Below are 26,786 nucleotides of genomic sequence, written 5' to 3'. Positions count from 1 at the left end.
ATGAGGAAGATTATTAGCAGATTTGATATTTCTTTCAGCTCCTACAGGACCTAAGTATTGATTTGCATATTAATTTGCTTCTAGAGAAATTCAATAAAACTTTGTCCACAATACAATTGATCTGTATGGTGTATAGGTGTTACATTTGCAGTACCCCACTACGGAGGCTCAAACCTTCAGCTCACCCTTTAAAATAACTTTTTTTGGGTGAGTAAGTGATATTGTGCAGTTTTATTGTTCTCCTATGCACATTATTCTAAAAAAATTATGCAGTATGAATTATAGTATTCATATTATGTCTGTCAGCAATGAAAAAAATAACTATATGAATCTGTGTAATCCACTCAAAGGTTTCTCAATGCTAGGCACCCTCAGGGTGTGTTGCAAATCTACAAGATGCCCTTAGGTGCTAGATTTTGCATTTGGCTCACTGACTTAGCTGCAAGATTTGGAAAAAAAATAAAAATCCATGTGCGCAGAGAACTTCTATTGGTTAAACATATGACAAGCTCTACAGCATAAATTAATCCTTCCAAGGTATCTTATGTGCACTAAATTGGCTCAGGTTCTGATTGTTTTGGATGAAAGCATATGACTAACTTCAGCATTTTGTTTAAAAGGATACCCATTTTTGGCTAAGCACTTTTTTGGCAGTTCATCATTGCAAACATGAAGGACGTGGAAATATGATGATCTGCAGTTTGAGGGGAATGTTACAATTCTGCCATATGCACCTTAAACACAGAAGATATTCATGATCTTCTGAAAGCTAAAATGCCATGGGCATTAGCATTACTGGACACTAACCACCATCTGTAGTTGAATATACTAAGACTTCTCAGTTATTTCTCTGTTTACGAATGGAGGATAACAGGAATACCATGCTAAAGGTCAGAATCCTAACAGAGTTTAAGTGTCCCTTTAGAAATGATGGCCATATAACAGGCATCAGACGTGGATGTAGTACAGATGAATATGCACAATTAGTTTCTAAAAAAGTACAGTCAAATGTTTCTTAACTAATATTTGTGAATGACACTACTGTTCATACCGGTTCAGGCAAAATGAATAAATGACAAATGTTTGAATACCCTTCACACAAAATTGCTTTATTAACCAAAACCTTCACCTAAGTTTGCCTTTGAATCTCCTTCATTTATTTTTCAAGCTTCAAGTTTATCTCCAGTAGCTACTGTAACACTATTTGGGACAATATGAGTTTCCAGTGTTTAATTCCTCTTTGACAAAGCTGCAGCTGTTTCTTACAGAAGTATAATTAACAGATTTTTAGAACTGAAGATCCAATTAGATCATCTAGCATACTGTCCTCTTTAACACAGGTCACAGAACTTCATCTAACTCTTCAGCATTAATCCTGTATCTTGTCTGACTGTTGTGTATATTCCAATGAAGGCAACGAAAAACATAATCAGAACTTAAGATGATTGCTGTATTCTTGCCCACTACCTACAATACCTTTCTGGAAACTTAATGTTAGCTGTCAACCACACTGGTGTTACACCATGAAAAACAGCCAGACTCAGACGTTTGCAGATCACAGACAAGATGAACACTAGAGTGCTGCTGCCACCTGCCACCTGTAGTCCTGCATTTGAGAAATAAGAGCACAGGAATCCCACTTGACAATGACTATTTCAGTCTGGCAGGAGCAGAAACAACTTTTTAAGGTTACTCATAGACCCCCACAGTCCCCTGTGTGTTTTTTTGGATCACAATGAAGCAAATTTCTGAAGCAAAAGTAACTTCAAGATCTGTTTTGATCAAAATTTGTCTTCAGTTTTGCTCTCACATTTTACTGCAGTAAATCAAAAATTTCTTCACTGCTGTCAGAACAGAAAGCCTACAGATATGCCTGGAAGATCATCAGTCATATTAGAAAGTTTCCTGTTATCTTGTTCTTATCATATCTGTTTCTCCATACTGAACAACACCAGTTCCCTCAGTCATTCCTCACAGGACTTGTGCTCCAGACTCCTTGCCACCTTAGTTGCCCTTCTATGGATGCACTCCTGTGCCTCACAGTCTTTCTTGCAGTGAGGGGCCGAAAATGAAACAGTACTGGAGGTGTGGCCTCTGTTGCTGTGTACAGAGAGGCAATTACTTCCCTTCTTCTGCTAGCAAGAATATTTCTGACACTAGATTCAACCTAATTAAAAATGATTCCTGATACATTTCATTCTGATTACAGGAGGATAAAAAATAATTGTTGTTTCTTTCCTAGGAAGTGAAAATAGGCCAAGAAGAGTTTTTCCAACACCAGCAGAATATACTCTTGCTTTTGGTGTTGACTCTTTATACTTCAGGTTTTGACTTTAAATGGAATCTACTACTTTGCAGTAGGCAGTTTAAAGATCTACTGCTTACCAGAATTTCTGCCCCCCCTCCCCTCTCCCCTTACTCCACTCCCCCTTCCCCCACCTTCTTTTTTTCCTACATCACAGTGCTTAAAAGTAAAAATGAGGATAAAACCAGAAAGAAAACTTCTCAAGTAGTAGCTTTTTCAATTACTTACAGATGATTTATGTGTTACCTCATAATGGATACTGTGAATTTAACTAATTCACATAAAGGTAATACATTTGTGCCTTTTTAACATCCATGCCATGTTGATTTCATCTCTGTCTTAAAAAGTTTCCATTTCTCTCTTTTCTTTCAGTGCATTCACACACAGACACACATACATACGTTAGCACAGATTTGTCATGCTGTAGTTTTTCAAATGGTAAACCTATAATTTAGCTTCTCTATTACTCATCTCATAAATTCAACGTCTAATAGTTTTGTTGCTATTTATCAATGGCTTGCTTGTTGTCATGGAACACTGATTCAGCTGTCAAGGTTATTTGGTAATCTGAGGCTCATAAACCAGGATAAGTTCTTTTTGTCATGAGCCCAAAGTCAATGCACACTTCTGTCCCAGATTAAATGTACTAATATTTTCTGAATAAGTAATTTTAGCACTTTTATAATGAAGAGATTTTTAATGCTATTTTTTTAGTCACTGATTCATCTAGCAAAAACAATCTGGTATCATATACATCATGATCCAAAAGGTTAATATCCAAGACATACAATATCTACTTGCATGTATTGAGACAGACAATGGTAATATACATACAGTGGTGCACTGGTTTGTATCCACAGAACAATGTTCATCTAAGCAATGTGTATGTCAGACCTTTACTCTGACCTTTAACCACTTTGTAGCCAGTAAAGATTTTTGTTATTAATATGTTGGCAAGATTTCCAAACCTCTGGGAGATTTTTTCTTTTCTATTATTCAGAGCAGCCTGTGGGTTTGTAAAGCGTGATAATGGACATAAGAATTGCCATAGTAGTTTAACCATGGGTACATTTAACCAGATAACTAATGTTTGCTACTGTCTATAATAGATGCCATGTAAAATGATAAGAACAGAACGTACCTCTTCTCAAGTATGCTCCTTAGCATAAGGACAGAAAATGACTGTCTTTGAATATCAAGGAATTTTCATGTATTGTCTAATAGTATTTAAGGATTTGGATCTTCATGTTTGCACAAGAATAATTAATAGAACACTGCAGTTAATGGAGAAAACAATTGAATTCTTAATCTCAGTTGCCTTTTGACTGAAAATTTAGCTATGTTACAAAGGTAAATATTAAACTATGGAATTTCAGTTAAAGGATATACGCTCATTTGATCTGCAGAATCATTTAACTTTACACCAGCAGAAAAAGGAGAAGGTTAGCCCAACTATTCCTTAATTAGATTGTGACTAAATATTTTTTTGGCTTCTTTAGGGCTTAATCAAGTTTTTTTCACAGACTTGCAGGTGTCCCATGACTATCCGTCAAATCATAGAATCAAAGAATCACAGAATCACCAAGGTTGGAAAAGACCTACAAGATCATCCACTCCAACCATCCACCAATCACCAATAGTTCTCACTAGACCATGGCCCTCAACACAATGTCCAAATGTTCCTTCAGCACCTCCTGGGTTGGTGACTCCACCACTTCCCTGAGCAGATGGTGGGAAAAGTTGATATTTTAGGTTTCAGGAACACATTAATCAAAGCTGAACTTATAGCTTACAATTGTCTGACATAATTGGATTTTCTTCTAAGAATTTTAAAGCTATAAAGGTACTGAAAAGGAATAGAAATTCTGAATGTCTCCCTAACTTAGTCCTTTTCTACATCTTTTAGTTACCTAAGAAATAGATGAGTTGGGTTCTAAGTAACTGCCTAGTGGCTCCCAAGGGATTAGGCTACAGCTATATGTCTCTAATCCCTCAAATTCAAACAAAAAATCCTGAGCTCCACATAAGCTGGTGATAATCAGGAGAAATGACTAGTATTGGGTACAGGAAGGGGATGATCATATGTTGATTGAAATGGCATTAATGCAATTGTTTACAGTAACTAAGAATGCTGGACGTTCCTGAAAGGATATGCAATATTGGACTCCAAAGAAACATGACTTAGGTTGTCTCATCAATGGAACTGAAGACCCAAATACTGTAAATTACAGCATCTTCAGATAGACATTAATGGTTGAGGAAGGTGGAAAGTGACTACAATCCAATTATCTTCTTTGTTTTCAGATTAAGGCAGTCAGATTTATGTTCTGTTTCCTTAAGTAATCTTCATTGTTTGCAGAGACTGCATGTAAATTTTATAGTGTAGTTGGAGTCGAGTGTTAATATTCTCAGTTCAGGTTGCTCTAAAAGTGAGAGGAGGCAGAAAGACTATTAAGATACTGTCTCATCATAGTCAGAAGTTGGAATTCACAGAAAGTCTAAAGAGCCACAACATCAGTCAAGTCCACTCAAACTATTCATTATCCAAAGGCTAGGATGTTGTTCTCAATACCATGAAATTACTGAACATTAGAGAATCCACATATTCTGATTTTGACAAAGACAAATCCTACATACAGAAAACTAGATAGAACATACTTTTAAGTGACGTGAGTTATTCTCAGATTTTACAGAATGAGAGAGAACATAAATTTCCAATGGAAGAAAATAAATTGCATCAATTTTTATGGAATATAAGAAGTTTATACCATTGGAAAAAATAATAATTAAATTGTAATTCCATTTACAGTATTCCACTCAAATGTCATTATAGGTGTCAGGTAGTAAACTAAGAAAAGTCAATCAAAAGACATTAAAAATGATTTCTTTGTTTATTAAGAACTTCTTGATCAATCACTCATTTGTTTGTTTATGTGTTTACTTTTTAAGGAATATACTCAATGAGATGTTTTCCATCAGTGAGACTGATAGCTAATGAGAAGAGTAATGAATGTGCACTACTTCAGAACTCTTCAAATTCTTGCAAAGGTAATCATAGAACCACAGAATTGTTTGGGTTGGAAGGAACCTCACGGATCATCAAATTCCAACTCCTCTGCCACAGACATGATTGCATAACTTTTGATCAAGAACTAGATTAGTATGCTCAGGGCCCCATCCAACATGGCTTTTAAATACCAGGGACAGGGCATTCTCAACCTCACTGAGCAGCCTGTTCCAACACCTCACCACTTTCTGAGTCAAAAAATTCCCTGACATCTAATAAAAATCTTGTCTGTTTAGTTTAAAACCATTCCTCTTTGTCTTATTACTATCTACCTGTGCATAAAGTTGATTTTTGTTTATAGACTCCCTTTAAGTACTGGAAGCCTGAAGCGAGGTTTCCCTGTACCTTGTCTGTTTTACAGACTACATAAATTCTCAAAATTTATACATCATTTTATTCTGATGCTTCATGCTAAAATGAACTTCCCATTTATAAACATTATTCTACCCTGGGGGACATAATAGTACACTTAACTGATGTTTTTTATGTCACCAAATTTCTCACTGAATTGCAGAATGTGCTGGAACACAGGTTATGTGAGAAGACCATTCTACCTCCTTACCTGCAACTGAGAAAACTGCAATCAGTGCATGAGGTACAAGTCACTTACTGTCTAAGACCAGAAAAAACTCTAGATGAGAATTCCTGAAAAATCTTTTGGAACAGAATTCTTCAGATAAGGGTAGTCTCCTTCCATCAATATTTTTAAGTGCTAAAATAGGAAGAGACCAAACCAATATGCAACTAGCTTGCCATTTAGATCTGGTGAATTGATATCACTGAAGCAGTGAAAAAAACTCAGAACTAGAAAGACAAAGATAATTAAAGAAAATAGAAATGTTACTCTTTTTTTATTATAATGCACAAAGCAAAAGTGCATTTCACCTCCTTGTCTCTAACAAAGCCATAGAAACCAAAACATTTGGCTTATGAGCTGTATCTGTGAGAGATACAGGGCTTGTTCCTATGCACTGTAGCAATCATTCCAGGGTTAAAAGGCATTCCACAAATAGAAAAGGTAACTGTCATACATGGGCAATGATCTTTTTCTCAAATGTCAGTGTTGTGAAAAGTTCAGTCCAGAGCCAGGCCAAGATGAAAGGAAATCACATGAGGTATAAATGAGGAGAAAGATAAAAGGGGAATTCATATTTGTGAACACTAATATGAGCAAAATAAGCTCAGTAACTTTAGGATATTAAAGTGTCTGTCTATATACACAAATTAAAGATTTTGCTAGGAAAAACACAACAGGACTAGACAGATAATAAAGTGGAGAAAATACTGTATCATAACTGAAAGCTGGGTGGGGGATGATATTGAAAGATATATTTTATTTTAAAAAGACATATAAGCAAAAGAGTTGCCACAGCCTTGTTGGTAAAAGAGGATTTATTAGCCCCCATGAAAAGAGGCTAGGGAGAAATGGCTAATCATATTGAGTCATTATATACTGAGCTTGGAGATGTTTCAGACAGTAAACTAAATGTTATAGGCCACCTGACCAAAAAGAACAACTGGACTGTGAAATGACTGAGCAAATAAAATGAAACACGTTAAGAGTGGAGTGCTTGTAAGTTGGCAATAACATAGGAAAAAACAGTTATGGTGAAGTCTAACCATGTGATGCCTGAGGCTAAAAGACAAGGAGTTCAAATTTTGCTTAGAATAAGAACTTAAAATGTAATTATCATGCTCAAGAAATCACTCTTTTTTTAATCTTTAAAGCTTTCTTTTTTTAAACCACAGTTTGCTATTTCAGTATTGTTGTCTCCACAGAAAGGACAACTCAGAGAACAGCATAGATTCTAATTCTCTTTTCTGAGATTCCTGTTCCAGTTTAAAAGCTTGTCGGCTCATAATGATATCCGATGTAGCTAGAGACAGATTTGGACCCTTTAACAGAAGAAAAGTTATGTTTCTTAAAAGACAGTTTGGAAAAAACTTATTTTTTATTTACTGGAACTCAAGAAATTCTTAAACTTGGTGATCTGAGTGAGTGCCCAAGAGTTTGACCAAATCCTACCCTCTTTTTCTTTCAGTCACTCGGTCTGCCTCTGCTCAGTAGGTCAGTAATACATACTTGGACCCAAGCCAAGAATGTAGCTTAGAACAGATTAAGTTCATAGTCAGAACTACAGATCATCCATACAATCTCTGAATCCAGAAAGCCTTACATGTGAATGGTCAGCCTGCTAACTGCTGTAAATTTGTAAATAACAACCATGCAAATTCCTTCAGTTTGGTTAGAGAAGATATAAAAGAGGATTACTTCCATATTTATTTATTTATTTATTTATGCAGTGGCTACAGACAACAGGATCCTAAGTAATTCATTGTCAGAGACTCTGTTTAACATAAAAGAGTAAAAGGACACTGGCTTTATTCTTTTCCTTTCTTTGCTGCCTCTTGCCTGCATGTAGTCTGTCTTAGCTTGTTTTTTCTTGTCTGAATCCACCTTTGATGTCAGTTAAACACAGCAATGCAGCTAACAATAATATTTAACTCATGACTGATATATGTGAAGCAGAAATCTGATGTCATTTCATTCCCCATATGGCTTGTGGTCATCCACAGAGAATGGATCTGCCGTAAGAGGAAGGAACCATTTGGGGCTATAATGTTCTAATGCGTTCTGTCACTCAACAGAAAGCATTAAGGCATACACAACTTGAAATTCCAGTATGTGCTTAGAAGGATAATATTTACTAGGTTCTGATGAAAACTGAAGTTGTGATGGTGTAGACAGTGTCTTCAGGAATACATTAAATAACTTAATTTTTTTAGTTCAAAGCAAGGAACATTGCAAAATTGTAGAATCACCCAATCATAGAATCATAGAACTGCTTGGGCTGGAAGGAACCTTGAAGACCTCAGTTCCCACACCCCTGTCTTGAGAAGGGTTGCCACCCACTGGATGAGGCTGTCCAGGACCCCATCCACCTGGCCTAGGTTGGCACCACTTAACCTAGCAGAAAACTCTCAGGCAGAAAAAAAACCTGCCAGTCTAGCAGCCACAGTTAAAGTGGTATGGATTTGCCACATGTGGCAAAAGTAACAGTTTCAAAAAAAGTACATTGAAACTAATTACACACTGTAGTTTTTATATCAAAAGTGAGACAGGAGAGCTACATCCAAATAAAATGTCACGTTAATGCAAGAAAAGACAGTGATACTACAGGTGCTGTCTAGACATGTACATAATAGACATTAGAAGAGAATGTGAGATGTAAATTTTAAATGTAAATTTTAAATAAATACAGAAGAAAAGATAGAGTTCACAGTGCATGAATCAAAAGGTTTTAACAGCTGTGTTACTTAGGCAAATGATTCATTGCAGTGAACAACTCCAACCATTGGCATAACAAAGGAAATATAAGATATAGTTCCTATATGAGCTACATTAAGAGTTATTGATAACAGTTCACGAAATAGTCAAGTAAAATGACTATCAATCTCAGGATTACCTGTAAAATGTTATTGTCATTACTTAAACCAAACAATTTAACTTCTCTCCACTGAAACAAGGGTTCTATTTTTTGAATGAACATTCTATTACAACTTATCATTTCAAGTAAAGAATTTCAAGAGGAAGAAAAAGAGGTGTTCATTACACACCAGTTCCAAACATTTAATGCAAACCATGACTCTCTAATCGAGGTGCAATATTTGAATCTTTAATTTATACCTGTACTAATGTTTTTGCTTTATTGCTATGGTTTAACAGTACTGAAAGTGTGGTCTGATACTAAAGTATGAAAACATATGGGGGCTACAAAAAGGGCAAAAAGCCTGAGGTCCATAAGCTCATCAGAATACTAAGAAAGAGAGTAGAAGAGAGGAGGATTAGAGAAAGGCAAAGGGAGAGGATAAAGAGAGCAAAAAAAGCACAATTCACAATTTGGTGGTTTTTCAAAGTGGGACTAGAATATGAAGAAAGAATCATGTGAGACATGACAGTCTCACAAAATTTTATTTACCATGATATGAACTGTTGATGTACGGGCTATAATTATAAGGACAGGTGAATTTCAGCACTAGTATTTTATTAGGTCTGTGACCATCATGCACTTGCCTTTGCCTCACTCTAAACAGTACCACATACCATACAGATTGTTCAGTGTTTGTTTATATTTAACTGTTCAACATTTTCTATTAAGTATCAATTACAAAATATTTTTTCCTCAGAAAAAACAGTTTTCTACAGATTCTTCGAGGAAAAAACTGAATGGTAGCCTGAATTCCTTGGTAACCTAAGCACGTTTTCATAAAAGAATAAGAAATAAAATTTCTTTTGAATTGAAGAAAATACTGTTGATGACAGAACAACAACCTTAATTACTCCAGAAGTCATAGAATAAGACGTTGCGGTTAACAGTTTCAAAGACTCATTGCCATTTAAATTTCTACAGTGGCAGGGAGGAGGTTCCTTTTCCAAGCAATAGGGAAAACAGTAAGTACTTCTAATTCTGTTTCCTGAGCCTGGGAATAAATGTTATTAATATATATGCTTATTGTTTAATTGAAAAACATTTATCAATGAAACCAGCCTGATATAGATTTTTGTCTCAGATCAAATGCTGTGCTGATCAGATCATAGAGTCACAGAGTCTTCAGAGTTCAAAGGGACCTCTGAGGGCCATCTAGTCCAGCTCCCCTGCAATAAACAGGGACATTCATAGCTTGGTCCTTATCCAGTCTTGCCTTGAAAGTCTCCAGGGACAGGACATCATCCACAACACTTGGTAACCTGTTCCAGTGCCTCACTACCCTCACTGTAAAAGATTTTTTGTTTGTATCTAAGCTAAATCTACCCTCAATGAGCTTGAAGCCATTTCTCCTTGTTCTGTTGCCACAGACCTTGCTTAAGAGTCTGTTGTCTTCCTTCATGTATCTCCCGTTTAGATACTGAAATGCAGCTATTAGGTCACCTCGTAGCCTTCTCTTCTCTGGGCTGAACAGCTGCAGCTCTCTCATCCTGTCCTCATAGGAGATCATCTGTAGATCATCTGTGTGGCCCTTCTCTGGATGTGCTCCAACAGAAATGTGCTTTAACATAGTGGTTTCCAAAAATAGCAGTCAATGAGCAATTTCTGTGGAGCCAGAAGCTAAAAACCAAGGAGAATCCTGACAGTTTCTACATACAGGATAGGAACAAGCAGCTTTCTCTGTCAGTGTCTCACCTTTAGACAGTTCTTTGGGATAACGGTACTGCAAAGGTGATAGCTACGTAAATCAATCACAATCTCAGTTCTTACTGTGGACAGTCTTTCAGCCTTTTTGTTTGATTTTATCTCATGTGCTCACTTCTCCTTCCATTATCTAAGCTGAGCTTTCGTTTCTTTCTGAGGTAATCCACCAGACTTTCTCTTCATAAAAACACTTCTTCAAAACCTGCTAATTTTCTGGTGCTCACAAAGAGTTACCAGTTAATCAATCCTTTTTAAATGCATCTACACATTGTTGTTGTTGTTGTTGTTACAAATTTCCTGAATGGCCAAAACATCTTCTGTCTATCAGATTTCCTACATTCGTGCTGCTGAAATTAGACTTCAGATATGATACATATAGCCTACCCCTACTTAGGCAAAAAACAACAAACCATTCCAAATTGTAAAATAAATAACAAGTACATTGCCTGGTAAAATGATTTTCATTACATGTCAATACTTCTCTTAATACTGACATACTTAAATATTTTGGTTAAAGTTGAAGAATATAGTTGAGCAACAGAAGCCTTTTGGAGCACTTCAGTGTTATTGATTACAAGGTTGCTTTCCGTGCTTTTCACACTCCTTATCAAAAGACAGCAGCAAAGTGTAGTTATTTCTTTTACCAAAGAGACATCTGAGGCAGCTCTGCTCTCTGTCACCTGTCTGGTACAGCTTATATCTATATTTTATTCACATTGAATATTTTAACTTATCTTAATATTTAAAATGTCCCACATCTGAAACAAGGGGTATGAATGAAAATTAGCTTTTCTTACTTTTAAAGAAATAGTCTTTTTGAAGAAATGTTCTAACACTGTTGATAGTAAGGGGAAGTGTAACCAGAAGTGTAATGACAGTGACCAGAGAGCGTGTATGTTCTCCATGACTTGCAGCACAAGTGTGTGGTGTGGTCTTCTTTAATCATGAGTGACAGAAGTCAGAAAGATTTGTTCTCACCTGTATCTAACCCAGAAACCAAACCCTTTCTATTGAGATATGGATCTAGCCAAATTGATCCACTCTTTTGTAATTCTAGGCTTCAATCTATCCAATTTACTCTTCCTTGGTCTGACCCAGATGCAAATCCATAACCTACAGATGGTTCATCATACTGTATCCCATCTGTTAAATAGAACACAGTAATGAGAATACATCATACCAATATTCCTCACTTCTCTTTGATTTTCATTCTAATCCTTAGCACAGCTGAAAAACCTGGTCCTTTCAGTATTCCATGACTAAATAATCTAAGAGAAGAACTTTCTTCTTCTAGTTGATGGGTTCAACAGTGATGTTATGTATGAGACAGAAAACTCCTGGCTTTAGACCTCATTTCTATTACACATTATATTTTGCTGTTTTGTGATGTTCAGATTGGGACAAAAACTGATCTCTTCTTGTGTGTTGAGCTACCAATGGAATGACAAAATGTAAGAGATTATTCTGTTATACATTTGACTCAGAGCTTGTTGAAGGACACAGATGAACAAGTCCAAGCAAGTCCTGGTCAAGGGTTTTGAAATCCTTTGTCTGAGGGACACAGATGGACAAGGCCAAGGGCACTGAGATAAGCTGCGGATGAATGGCTGTGAAGTGGTCTTTTCTGTGGGCTTATCTTGAGGAAGATGGCCATCTCGTGCTATACACGACTCTTACACAAGCACACAGAAATGTTACATAGGAAGGAAAGAGGATAAAAGAGGGATTAGTAACCCTGAAGTTACGTTTTCTGACATAAGATTCCTCACGACCTGACACCTGCATGCTGAAGAAGATGCCTGTGTGCTGAAGAATGAGAAGGGTTTTCTGATATCAGATTCCTCACAACATGATGCTTGTGTGCTGAACAAGAACAAGAGGGTGTCTGCCATCAGATCCCTCAACTATGGAAGTCCTGCTCACTGACGGACTCTCCTGGACCTGCTACCTGAATCCTGATGCCTGCTTCTGTACTTACCCTGTGGCTTCTTCCTGCCACCCTCTTGCTGCCTAAGGTCGGCCATGCTGCTGCTCCTCCCCACCCCTCCTCTCAAATGTCTCTTTTGCCTCAGAGCACCAGAACATCTTGCAGAGGGGCCACTGCTGGACCTGGTGGTGACTATCCCCGCTTTACGCAATTCTTGCCTTATTCTATCTTTTTTATCACCTGCATTCCATTCCCCATCACCCTAAATAATCCATCCTTTCCTTCCCCATCTCCCTGATTAAGATTTGTAATAAGCTGGTCGGACCAACATTTGAACTGTTGTTTCTTAATCTCAAACCGGGTATACATATATTAAAGAACCTCTGCTCCCTCCTATAAACTGGAGTGAGACACCAAAGCACTGCATTCCTGTATGAAAAAGTACAGACTGTGTTGTTTGTAAGTAAATAATTAAGGCTGACAGGATAAACAGTTCTATACTGAAGTGTTATTATTGTCATATTAGTTTAGTGCACTACACTTCAGCACTATAACCTATACAATAGATACAGGAAAAAAAAGTCTTATAAATCTGAACTGCTGACAACAATCACAGAATCATAGAACGGCTTGGGTTGAAAAGGGAGATAATGATCATCTAGTTTCAACCCCCTTGCCATGGGCAGGGTCACCAACCACTAGACCAGGCTGCCTAGAGGCACATCCAGCCTGGCCTTGAATGCTTTCAGGGATGGGGCATCCACAACCACTTTGGGAAGCCTGTTCCAGTGCATCACCATCCTATGAGTGAAAAACGTCATCCTAATATCTAACCTAAATCTCCCCTGACTTAGTTTAAAGCCATTTCTCTTTGTCCTGTCACCATCCACCTGTGTAAACAGCTGCTCCCCATCCTGTTTATACACTCCCTTTAAATACTGGAAGGCCACAATGAGGTCTCCATGGAGCCTTCTCTTCTGCACGCTAAACAAGCCCAGCTCCCTCAAACTTTCTTCATAGGAGAGGTGCTCCAGCCCTCTGATCATCTTAGTGGCCCTCCTCTGGACCTGTTCCAAAAGCTTTGTCTTTCTCATGCTGGAGGCCCTATTATGTGTGAAGAAAATCCTATGACTTTAAAATTTGAAATTTTTCAAGGATATAATTACATCAGAGCAAGTTTGACATTTGAATAGGAATAATGTTGTATATAGGTGGTCAATAGGTGGAAGAGAAGTACTATATCATAGAAAGTCAGTGCAGTGCAAGAGAAATTTAATTATTTTATTCAGCAGAATAACAACTACAAGAACAACAAAACACCTGGACAATGAAAATGTTATTTGTCTGCAAATTTAATTTTTAAGCAGAATGATGGTCATATTTCTCAGGAAAAGATGGATAATAGCAAAGCCATTAGTCAGATTTCTTGGTGAAATTTTTGCTTTCCTAAAATCAAAACTTATAATTTTTTTTAGTATTGAATTTGACTAAGAATTCAAGCAAGTGTGCATCCCTTGAAATTTAGATGAGTTACATTTTCATGCATTATTGAATTTAATTGATGATTGTATCTTTTTGTTTTACTTTAAATTTGTTTCATTCTCTACTTTTGTGAAATAACTTGAAGAATAAGAAGAGGCTAACAAATGCTCTAGAACCAATCAATGTTACAAAACTAATAATAATACAATACGAGCATGCAAGCTTATGTAGTGCCTTTCATGTGGAAGTATCCCAAGGCATTTGTAACAGAAACTAAATAAGGAGTGTAAAAGTGCTTTGTCAGATAGGATAAGCCAGGAGAAAAGGGGAAATTAATTATGCCTGGATTTAAATTTTTCAGCCAACACAGTGTTTAGAACCTTGGTCAGAAAAGACAGAAGTTCCAATATCAGAATCCAGGGACACAATAGACTATTTCATTCTTTATTTATGATGAACGTTCAATAGTTCTTCCATGATAATATAGGTATGAGTAATATGGATATGTTCATAGGCTACATTTTCAAAAGGCAGCTCTTGACCCTCTAGCTTCATTTTTCACGCACAAATAAAGTCACAAAAGTCAATCACGTGTCTCTCATGTCAGTAAAGTCATTTGACTGCTGAGATATACAATATGAAATTTTGTTTTGTAAAAATTGTAAACACCATGTTAGCGTCTGGACAATTACTTTTTGGATGATTAGTTCAGTGTTTTAAACCACTGTATTTTCTTTTCAGATGCATTTCACACTACTGGCAGAAAAAGCACTCTGTGACATAGTAGTTCTTAAATAACAAGAATTTTATAAAAAGAAGCAAAATTGCTTAGGAAAACCTATATTAATTGATATTGCAAGAATTAAAGCTTCTCTGATGTTGCAGAAACTTCCACATCCTCTATTTTTCAAACATTTTTTCTCTGAGGAACACATGGACCATACTCATTTTTGGATGACTGCCTCTTTGGATTAATGCATCCTTCTGGTGTGTAAATTAGGGATGAACAGAGGAGAAAGGAGAAGCACTAAATCTCAGGAAACTGAAGCTATACAGAAAAATGAGTTTCATCGTAGAGCTGAATGAGTGACTCACCATGAATAATTTATCTGAAAAGTTAACCTAAAATTGCACTTGCTGAAGATGTATAAAAAGATTACAATTTCCTCTTTTTTGTTATAGAACAAAACTTTTAAATATCATATGCTCTGAAAGTAATGCTTCCTATTTATTTCCATGAAATGACAACAGATACAAAGAACACAATAACGTATTTGATAGCACAAATTCTAAGCTATAAGTCTCTGCTTTTCAGCATAGTCACCACCATTAGCTTTTTGGTCTCAATATACAGTAAGCATTAATTGATGTCAATAGGTGTAATTTTATTTATTTATTTATTTATTTATTTTTCTGCATGGAGGAATTCAGTGACACACCTTTGCCTCATCTGTACTTTCATGTCAGACACCATTCTGTCAGACTTTCCCTTTGCTGACAACTGTTGCACGGCAACAAGATGCAATGGGATACTGGTGGGAATGTTCAACCTGTACTGCTATACCACCAACATCTGCCTCTTGACATCGTGGGCCAACATAATAAAATGGGAGACATTACTGTCAGACCAGCTCTCATATTTCTTAACCGAAAAAAAAATCTTCTAAATATTTCATGCCCTATATTAAGAGAGATTGGCATTCTGACAGATCTAATAAATCACGTGATGCTGGTTTTCCATTCCCTAAATGGAAGAATCCACAGATACATACATCAGACGCATGCTATGCAGCTCAGTGGTATGTGATAAAGAACACTGAATATGGGAAGTTAAATTAATTTGAGCTAACCTTTTAAGAGTTTTTTTATAAAATGCTTTCAGTTGCAGTATTTGTGTTTTGGATGGATAACTCTAGGGATTAACATCTACTGTAAATATTTCTCCTAAGAGAAATAGAGAATTTATATTGGTGAAAATTTGAATTGAATCCTACACACTCTTGTTGTGAAGATTGAATGCTGAAGATATAACAGTTTTTACATAATATTTTTCATATGCTCTTGGACCACCTATTATGAACTGATACCCATATTAGTAAGATTTAGATAGTTACATTCAAATTTTACTAGGATGGTGTATATATTCTTGTAGAATCTATAGTTTTGACTGAAATGCCATTCTTTGCACAAATTTGAAAAGTACTTTCTGCTATTTCTAAAAAAATGTTGGAACTCAGTAAATACTTAATGAAAAATGAGAATATTTAGAATTTTTACAGAAACAGTCTATCGGTTTTATAAAAGCCATCCAATAAAAGACATATAAATGTTTATGGTTCTTGGAACGTTCAGATGTTAAAATGCTATATTTATTACATCAAAAATAAGACCGGAGACTGATCATAAGCCATAGTTTTTGTTGTTGTTGTTGTTGTTTTTATTGTTGTGTACCTTAACATATGCTACAGACAAAGACAACACACTGGAATCCTGCAAATTCTGTATCAGTTCTGACTATGCTTGTGTAATTATTGCTAACATTTTGCTTTTATTTTTGGTGTATTTAAAAACTGTATCTGCATCAGAACATTCTGTCAGAGCAAAGCTAAACCTCTGCATATTCTGGATTTTCTATTTCATAGCAATATCCTGGATATGAATTTATTGATAAAATCAGAAAGTAAAATTGGAAAAAATAAATGACATAAGTTCTTACCTGAGCTCTTGAGCTATAGAGTCCACTTGAACTGTTAATAAAAGCAGAAGGAAAGAATGAATTAGTTTACATTTCCAGACTTGTGTTTTCTGCGACCTTGCACCTGCCTATCTGATGACTGAGGAACAGCTATCAAAACACAGGTGACTATTTCATGCTAATCACGGGATTGTAGCTACCAGTGGCAAATGTTAACTGAACATATAATTCTCAGTCATTTTAGGATGCGTGAAACATAATCTTCAGGGAAAAACAAACAAACAAACAAACAAGCAAAATAATAAGAAAAATTAAATAAAAAGGATGGTGCACGTTTGTTGAAGCATAAGAAATCTCGGCTTTTTCTGAATTTTAGTTTAATTTGGGAATGACTAAAGATGTGTATTTACAAATACCTGCCCACACAAGAGTACACAGAATATTGGCAAAGTCATCAGGTGGTTCTCATATTGCACAGGCCACTTTTGTGGAGTGTAAATATCTTCTTAAGTGAAAAGGGCATGAATATAAAATCTTCTATTAAATTTGATGTGTTTGTTAGTTCAGAGACTCTTTTAATAGAGAAGATATACTTTAATATGGGGGTTTGAATAACTTCCCTACTCAATAACTTTCTTATCCAGTAGCATCAGTCCTCTTTCTTGTACTTCTGAAATATACATGTCTTTACTTAACTTTCAGAGAACATTTTTGAGGGATGCTTTGAAGACTTGATATTCTCTGATATTTTCTCAGTGGAGTCTAGTTACACTCCTTTGGCCATTTGAATCTAGAGAATTAAGACAAACTATATTTTAATTTTTTCACTCTGACTACAGCTTTAAGCTGAAGGCATGATATTAACAACCTAGAATTTCTGAGTTATGTCAGTTAATCAAAATAGCCTTTTTTTTTTTTTTTTTTTTTTCACATTAATAACAGTGCAAAATTCCCTTTAAATTCAGTTTGGAAGACGGATAGTTTGTGATTCTAAAAACAGTCAAACAGTCATAAGCAAAAATGTTGCAGGGGAGGCAAATCTTTGACATTTATTTTTATGTATCTCAATTTTTTCAATCATTATTGAGTGTCACAAAAAGTGTTATGTATTAATATAAAAAGTTATTCTCCTAAAAGGACTGTATTGCTAGTCAATCATGTTTTCCAGATGTTGAGATCATTAAGTGCCTGTTTATCTCTCAGTATTACATTTCCATCTGTTCCTTACAAAAAGAGAGGAATAACTGGGAAATACAACTCTGTTATAACTTTGTGGAATCAAACACAAGTACCAGTTCTTTAAAAAAACACAGGGTTCTCCCGTATTGCAACTTTTCAATTAAAGTAAATTTACTTCTGAAGCATTTACATGGGTAATTTAATGGTAGCTAATGGCAATAGGCAGAAAAATATTCAGTTGGCTGAGACAAAGTTTGGTATGTCATTTTGAAAGAATCCATTCGACACTGTCTACGTCTACTCCCTATGAAATATCTATATTTTCATATAAAACGCATAACCTTTATTTTCTTTAGAAATGCCTCAAAGAAAATAGTATACAGTAGGGTTGTTTTGGTGTTTTGTTTTTTGTTTGGTTGGTTGGTTTTTTGTTTGTGTTTTTTTTGTTGTTGTTGTTTTTTTTCTGCTTTACTTTAAGCAATCGCTAATAACATTATGCCTCTTAATGTCACCAATCTGTGTCCTGCATTGATTAAAAAAGCAACCCGAAGGAAGCTACACACTCTCCTACTGCACATTAGGGACTGTGCACAGAAGTATTGTATTTCATGGTGTGCTGGGCACAGGGTCGTGGAATGTGCTTGCTAACTCACCCTTGGTTCCTTTTGAGCGTGTGCGCAGCTTTTTATTTTCCCCATCTGCATCCATCTGTAATATTAACACAAAGTCTTTAATTCATTCCTTTTGCCATTGAGGAAAAAAAAGAAAAAAAAAAAAATCTCCAATGCTTTTTTTTTTTTTTTTTTTTTTTTCCCCTCTCATTTCCATAGACTAGACAGTACTAGAAAGAAGAATAATCATGCCTTATTAATCTTGTCAAAGAGATAAAAAGCCATCTGTGAATATCTAGTAAATACCTAGGAGATACCTTTAATGGCACAGATTTGTTTAATAAAGTGATGGTAATGAGTGACTCTTTAGGTTTAATGACAAGGTCTACAGGTGTTAGCTGAAGGTATAAGGTTAGGAGCAGCAGTGTTGTGTGACTACTGCTTTCAACATCCACCTCCTGGAAGAATAAGTTCTAGAAACACAAGTTCCTGCAGGCATCCTACATAACTGTTGTAACTGAAGCATATCAGAGGAGCTGCAATGGAACCTGTGTCTGACAACTTCATTGTCAGAGCATGAAACCCTCGTGCTTGAATGCTGACTACCGCACATGTCCAGTTTGGAAGCACTTCAACACTTAATCATATCTTGTAGAACTTCTGGTGAAAGAAACCATTACAGATGTGTATGAGCCTTTGGGGGAACATAAGATCAGGTTTGTATTTCATATTAAAAAATAAAAATAAAAATAAAAATAATAGCGCACACACACACACACACACACACAAAAAAAAAAAAAAAAAAAAAAAAAAAAGATTAGCTGCAGCCATCAGATTTCTAACTGAAAAAAGAGAGACCTTGCAAGAATGGCTGTTTGCATGACACTTTTGGCTACATCTAAACCAGCAGTGGAAATATGTACCTTCTGGTCTTGGATCTGGCCCAGACCCATAATTGTAGGGGCAGGTTTTCAATCCATGGATTTTATTACCAAGCCCTGAAATTCAAAGGGATTAAGATTTCATGAAGAGCTGCAGTGGTATACAGCAGATTGTTTAACCATGTAATGTTGAGCATGTCCAGGGAGGTGTGGGGAAGAATCTGTCATGAGGAATTTTTGTCTAGGCAGAACAACAGGAGCTCTGTAATTCTTATTATTATTGTGGTAGTATCTTACTACCTATCTTTGCTTTTAATCTCAGTTTCCCTGTTTGTGAAATGGTAATAATCCAGCATTCCGCAGATCAATATGCAGGTACAACTGCATGCATCAGCATCTGATTTATGTAACTCTTTCGGGTAATAGGTAGCTAGATTCTGTGGATACAAGAAGTTGTCTATGCCGGACATCTGCAAATTTTTTCCTGCAAAAGGTGACAAGACAAAAAGCTATGTTGGCAGACCTTCTCCATTATTTCACCCTTTTTTTTTTTTTTTTTTTTTTTTTTTCCTGAGGATCAGCAGTACTGATTTGCCCCACAGAGGGAAGATACAAGAAGCAGTTTGTGCCTTTTTCTATTCATAGACTTTGGAGATCTGAGGATGCTCTATTTTTAGCTTTATGTGACTCAAATAACTGAGAAGTTCTGAAAGGTTTAATCTGAATGCTGAATGAGCATTGTGGAATATGACAAATTTGACCTGAGAATGAAAGAATAAAGTCAACCTTGCTAGAGGTTAAAAAACATTTTTCTATTTTCCTGTTTTTTGTTTTTGTTTTCCTTTTTGCTACTGCATGTGGTTTCAGATCATATATAACAACAGGAATCAAAATACCTATTTGTAAGAGAGAACACAAGTATCTGAAAAGGCCATTCATGTACTTGAAGAAGTCTAATTCTAGAAACCAGGTTAGTGATACCTGAAATGAAAGTACAAATTGATTGAAATGCATCTCAAACCCAGATAATGTTATCTTTTCTCTCTTTAAATTCACATCTGATGTTGATTATTAGCAGGAAAGTAACACAAGTGGCTTGTGTTTACGTAGTAGTGCTGCTGGCAGCCTTTACTTGTCACTATCCTTAAAACCTGGAGAGCGAGTTTTAGCAGTGCGACTGCAATGGTAATGGGAAACATGGCTCTGTTCTCTGATGCTGAGTTGTGATTGAAGGCACTGACCTGCCATAGACTTATAATAGGGGAGCAGGTGTGGCAATGATGGACTTTAATTTCCTTTAATAAACCTTTTATGTGCCACACTTTTACTGCCATTCTATGCTCTCCAAGGTCCTGCACATAATAGGTTCATTACTTTTGATTACTATAGTCTATTGAGACAAACAACTCCAGAACACACTATATATTATGTTCAGTTAAACCAATATAGACTATTTATCCACTGTGCATTATTTCACCTGCAACTCTACAGACAAAATTAACAACAGCTCCTGTAAGCTAAAACTATTAAAACCACTGGTACTCCTTTGTCATCATTTCATAATAAATACCACACCAATCACAGTGCTGCTCTTTTAATTATGAAACAGAAAGTGTCCACTGCTTCTACTGAACAGCAGTTACTTTGGTCTAAATAGCATGTTAGATTGTGATGAATATTTAAAAACTGCACAATGAGTGAAAACCAACAATAAAATAAATGTAGGTGATTTTTCTATTGATTTTCTTTCCTTGCAATAATTTGAAATTATGAGAGATGCTTAATCAACTCAACTCTAAAATTTACTGTGCTGTTTAGCCCACTGCAAGCCAGATATTAAACGAATCATCACGTAAGCACTGCATAAAAACAACTTTCTAAAGTCCCATGCATCATTAGCGTTAAACCTATAGAAAGATAATAAAATACAGCATGTCATCAAGATTCTCAAAATTTAAATACATTATTTTATTTATTTATTTATTTATTTTTTCCAGAGATTGTCTGACTCTCTCTTATTATTTCGATATGCATAGTGATTGTTTTACATGAAATTATAGCCACAGACAGCCAGCAAGAAATACTGAAACTTTTAAAATATCCTTGGAGCAATGAAAGTGTTAAACTAAATAAGAAATTCTGCCTGATTTTTTTTATGAGGCTATTGCTATCAGGATTTGAATTTGTGAGATATATTTTATTACTGCTGTGTACTGGAAAGACTGGATGGACTCTGGATCATGCTTCATGCTCTCAAATTCATGGATGGTCAGCCTTCCCTACCAGTACACATGCTGTCTTGAGGCAATCATAACAGATAGATCTTGTGTGTACAAGATCCATGCATAATGTCTTCCTGTAAATGATTTTATCTATCCGGATAATATCTAATTAATGTCTAGAGCTGCATTCCCATATTTTTAGTGGCAATATTCACAAGCAGAAGTATATCCAATAGTGATGATAAGTAATTCTATGAATAGTGAAACTAATTCCACTAAATCTTATAGCTAGATTCTATGATCTTATAAGTAGATTCTCTGATATGACAGGATTTAAATTCATCTAAGCACTTTCTTTTCAAATTGATTTGAAACTGGCTAATGGACTCAAAAGGAATTAGTGAGAGATAATAGTCAGAAACACAGAGACAAAAAGAGAGTTAGCAGAATACAGTCCTAAATCATTAGGAAAGTCAGCTAAGACATAAGTGCCTGCCTCAGAGTTCCTTCAGTTACACCATATTCCTGTGATTTAGAAATATATTTTGGATGTCAATGCTGAATGCTTTTCCTGAAAGCACGTCCCAACAATTTTCACTGTTTATGAATGCTTTCCGTTTGATTTTGTGTATTTCAGTGTGATACGCCATCTCTTCTTCCTTCATTTGCGGTTGAGACAGAAGGCTAAATCAGTAACTAGACCCTAATAAATGGACTGGAGTCACGATATCACAAATTCTGCTTGGCTGAAGAGTAACTTGTTATATGACTGCTACAGTGTGTTCATGTTCCCCTGATGAATTTAATGGTGAAAAAGCAGCAATCATACTTTCTCAGAAAACTATTTAAGAAGTTCTGGCTACAGAAAAAATGTTATTTTTGTTCACTCTGCAATAAGAAGACTTGAGAGCAACACCTGAAAATACTTCCCTGATGGAGAGAATCAGGATTTGGCTCTGAGTTTCTTTTTCATGTGTGTTCACATATGTGTGTACCGATACAATGGAATCCAATAGAATGACAGCTGAAACAGGGCATGTACAATAAATGCTAATAATAATAATAACAGTAGAATAATTATTTCAATTTACTTGCATATTTTTAATTCTCAGTTTCATAAATGAAATTGTTACTCCTATCTTGGTAGAATAGCTTTACAGTACATTACTGTGACATAAACGATGCCACGAGGCTGAGACATGTAAGTGAGAGGATTTTCTAATTTCTGCTCTGCTCTTTGGACAAGCATAAGTGACTTCACCTTCATGTTTCACATTCCTGGAGTGGCCACTTTCATTTTGTGTAAGTAAATGGCCAGTTTATTTATAGGTAAGTTGTATAAAGTTGACATTTTCCTGGGATTCTTCAACAAAAAGTTACGTTTGATTTTCAAAATGAAACATGGAAAGTAACTTCTCAGTGACAAAACTTTGCTGATTTTGAGAGTTCTGAAAAGACGAATAGTTTTTCTCTTCTTTCTGTTGTTTGTAATCTACATCTGTTTGTATAATGTCTACATCCGTCATTAGGCTAATGAACTTAGTCAGAAAAGGAATGATGCCTTTTAAAGCACACATGTCCATCCTAAATTTTAAAACACAAGCCACAGACTTCAAAACTGAAGTCAGACACTGCTGTGCACTGCAAATATCTCTATGCTGTACCCCAAGGTGACATGACACTGCTTGTTTCTCTTCTGACAACAGATAATACCAGTATGGCAATTTTTATCAATGCTGCTAGTAACTGAATTTTACTATTTCTTTTCAAAAAGTTATTTAAGAATCTAACATTCTAAAAGGGAATATTGTCATTAAGGTGTGGGTTTTTTAGTATCATAAAACAAAGGATATCCCACATCTTATTTGGAAGCACAGAGCAGCATTTGGTTGTTTGTGCTAAGTGCATCTTTCTGCTACTCTAAGATAGCTTTTTTTTTTTTTTTTTTTTTTTTTTTTTGGTAAGAATTTACTAAAGACTGATAGTGAGAATTACAGAGCAAGAAGAAAATGGAAAGCAGAAATATAGCAACTTTTAGAAAAAACTTCTATCATCTGATTATTTGAAGTAAAATAAATAAATAAATAAAAAGTGAAAGATTTAAAGACACAATTTTCAGGAACATTGTTTGCGTTGTGGCTTAAAGTTACTTGTTCTTTTCTTTTAATTTATTTATTTGACATTGAAGAAACTACTTAGGTAACTAAGTAGTCATCCCAGCTTTATTTTTGAAACTTTTTTTTTTTTTTTTTTTTTTTCAATTTACACAATGCTGTTCTTGATTTCTATCAGAGGAAGTTGAATGTCACAGAAACAATTAGTTCACATCTGTTTGTTTCTCAGGAAATAAAATGAGTAAGTACATCTATTGAGTGCAAACCTTAAATTATAACATAAATCATTAACAACAGGCTGCATGTTATACACAGTTTTGAAATGTAGATAATGTTTTAATGTTGAAATCACTACTTGAAAACGTGAAGTAGAAAAATAAACTTTAAGTCAGAGACAAGCATGAATAACTTTGTAACAAGGATGATTTATTTTGATTCTCAGTTCTGATTTCTGAGTTGTCACTGCTGTTGTATACTTCATCCATGCAACTTTGCACAACTGGCAGTGCTGAATATAAACCAAAGCCATATGTTTATGTCCTTTTGCCAAACGACTACAGCAAATAGTTCTATTATTCCCTTAGGTAACCAATGTGTGCCAAGTATTTCTATTAGTCTGCTTTACCAAGGCTTTAGAGGGCAGAGATACAGTTTTATGAAATCAGGGAAAACTGCTAGCTTTTCAAATTTAGAGAAAAAATATATATAGTATAACATGGTGAAATGTGGCTTGGCATAAGATGATCCTATTTTCTGGGGGTTTGTTTCCTGTGTTTTTATTTCTAATGTACTTTAATACCGTGTCACTATTTCCTGGGCTACTGCGTACTAAATATCATTTTTCTTCCTACTGATGAAAGAAAGAGTTAATATTCAAACAAAAGAAAAAATAAAAGTATTGCCTTGACACCTAAAGACCTTTCAGAAAATGTGTAGTGGAAAAATTAAATCAATGTGCATTCAGAAAAAAAAAAAATATATAAATAAATAATAAATAAAATAAATAAAATAAAAATAAAAATAAATAAAAAAAATAAAAAAATCATGAGCTATTCTTCAGATTGAATTTAAGCAACACATTATGAAATATGTTTTTACTTTTGGATTAAAATTTTCAAACGTACATGTGTTCTTGTTAGCATTTAATTTTAATAAACATAGTTCAGAAATGGAAAAAACAGAATTTATACATATTCACAAAAGTTTTCATCTTTTTCAATAGTTAATTAATTTTATACCTGATTCTTAAGATTACTGTTCTTAAAACAGCAGATACTGTAAAAGAAATATAGTCACATTGCACAACACACTACAAAGTAATCTAGTACTTCTATGGGGATGCATTTTGATTCAGATTCATTCTTTTAAAGAAGTTATCCCACCTTTGCGTGTTCCCGGGTGAAAATATGTGCAGATTCCAAAGGACCAGGTTCACTCTTCCCAAGATGTCTTGACCAGTTTAACAGATAATCCTGAAATTCATTCTCTGAAAAAGAAAACATAACCAAAAAACAGCTATATTAAAGAAAACATAGATGAAATTCTTTTTATATTAAACAGGCAAATAACATATATATTTATTATTATTATTTCATGAAAAATGTGTCAGAGGCACATGATGATTTTAAAAAGTAGAAATAATAAAAATTTACTTATTTTATGGTACTTTTAAAATGTGGTTTATGCTCTCTCCATTAGTTTTTCGCTTAGACCTTAAGTTTTTCTTAATACACATACAGAAAACCACAGTTTCTATGTAGAAATCCAAACTCAGATATTTTTTTCTGCATCAGTACACTGTCAACTGAGTAGAATGGTTTGCCACATGGTATGAAACAAACGATAAGCACTCTAAAATATTATAATTATTATGGAAATAAAACCATTGAATTTTTTAGAATCTATTTATATGTTTTGCTTTGAATACTAATGTTTAAATTTGGACAGACTGACCACATTCTCACTGTAACCAAATACGGGGTGTCTTTGACTTTTTGCCATTCTTAATATTTATTATTTTCTATAAGGAAACTCCCGCTAAACCAACAATAGTGATGAGAAAAAAAGAGATGAAATTTTTATCTGAGTGTACAATACTGATAACCTTGCATTCAGAAATAAGGAATAACCACACCATTCAAAAACTTAAAGAAAGTTGAATGCACTTGCAACTTGATTAAATTTGCCTGTCATTACACAGAGACTTTATACTATCATCTCTGCTGCCATCAATAATCAAATTACAAAATTTTACTTTCACTTGCAATTTTATGGGTAGATTTCAAATAGCATCCAGTGTACTTAGTAAGATTTATCAAATTCATTCCATCTATTCCACTTATAGACTAATGAGAAAGTTTGCAGATAAACTTCTGGAACTTCAACATGAAAATTTAACTATTTGTTTAATGATATCCAATGAAGTTTTGTCAACAAAACTTGTAATTTTGTGTTTCTGAAACTGGAAAGCCTCACTTTAAGTGCATTCTCAGGCAGGCAACAACTTAGTGAGTGGCTAAATGCAGCTTGAGTCCCCAGTAGATAGAATATTATTTGAATCCCATCAATAACTTTTAATTAAAATAAATAAGCTTTTACCAAGTAGCAAAACAGACAACAGATGCAACATGACGAAAAGGGAAGAAAAACAGAACAAAACAGCCTAGCACTGAGAAGATTTTTAAAGCTGTTTTTTTAGCCAATATGTTGCTGGAAAATGAAGCTGCTCACCCTCAAAGCCCTCTTTCCCCATTTTTTCAATGTTCACAAGAAAAAGAAGGGAAAAAAAAAAAAAGCAGCACAAAAGGAGTATTAAAGCTATCACTATTTACCTGCCTTGTCTTGTCTTGTTTCAAAATACACTAATTTTAAAACAAAAAAATCTCTGAGAATAACTACAGTGGTGAACTAGTCACTTTCTAAGGACTAAAACTTAGCAGGTTTTGGTCTAAAATCCTATCATGTTATGCATTTATTAGCAATATATTTTTCATTTATTTTCTCAAAGATTGCCAATAAAGAACTAAATCACATAAGGGAGTAGCTGTAAACCCTTTGACTTCCCTAATGTCAAACTCATTAGCATCCGAATAACCACACAGCAGCACATCA

The 26,786-nt window shown here is 35.0% G+C and overlaps 1 protein-coding gene across 4 annotated transcripts in view; it reads right to left on the bottom strand.

Moving 5' to 3' along the window:
• The window catches only part of ST18 (ST18 C2H2C-type zinc finger transcription factor), a 174,957-nt gene that overhangs the window by 51,919 nt on the left and 96,252 nt on the right, over nt 1-26,786 (bottom strand). For all 4 annotated transcript variants that reach the window (XM_072327956.1, XM_072327957.1, XM_072327960.1 and 1 more), the window contains 3 exons: nt 25,058-25,161; nt 18,501-18,555; nt 16,690-16,720 (listed from right to left, as the gene is read on the bottom strand). In XM_072327956.1, the coding sequence (XP_072184057.1) occupies nt 16,690-16,720; nt 18,501-18,555; nt 25,058-25,161 (190 nt within the window). The remainder of the gene's footprint in view (nt 1-16,689; nt 16,721-18,500; nt 18,556-25,057; nt 25,162-26,786) is intronic.

The sequence above is a fragment of the Excalfactoria chinensis genome, chromosome 2, assembly GCF_039878825.1.
Source record: "Excalfactoria chinensis isolate bCotChi1 chromosome 2, bCotChi1.hap2, whole genome shotgun sequence".
Taxonomy (NCBI): domain Eukaryota; kingdom Metazoa; phylum Chordata; class Aves; order Galliformes; family Phasianidae; genus Excalfactoria; species Excalfactoria chinensis.
The sequence above is the reverse complement of the archived record's forward strand: the minus strand, read 5'-3'. Positions and strand labels throughout refer to the sequence as shown.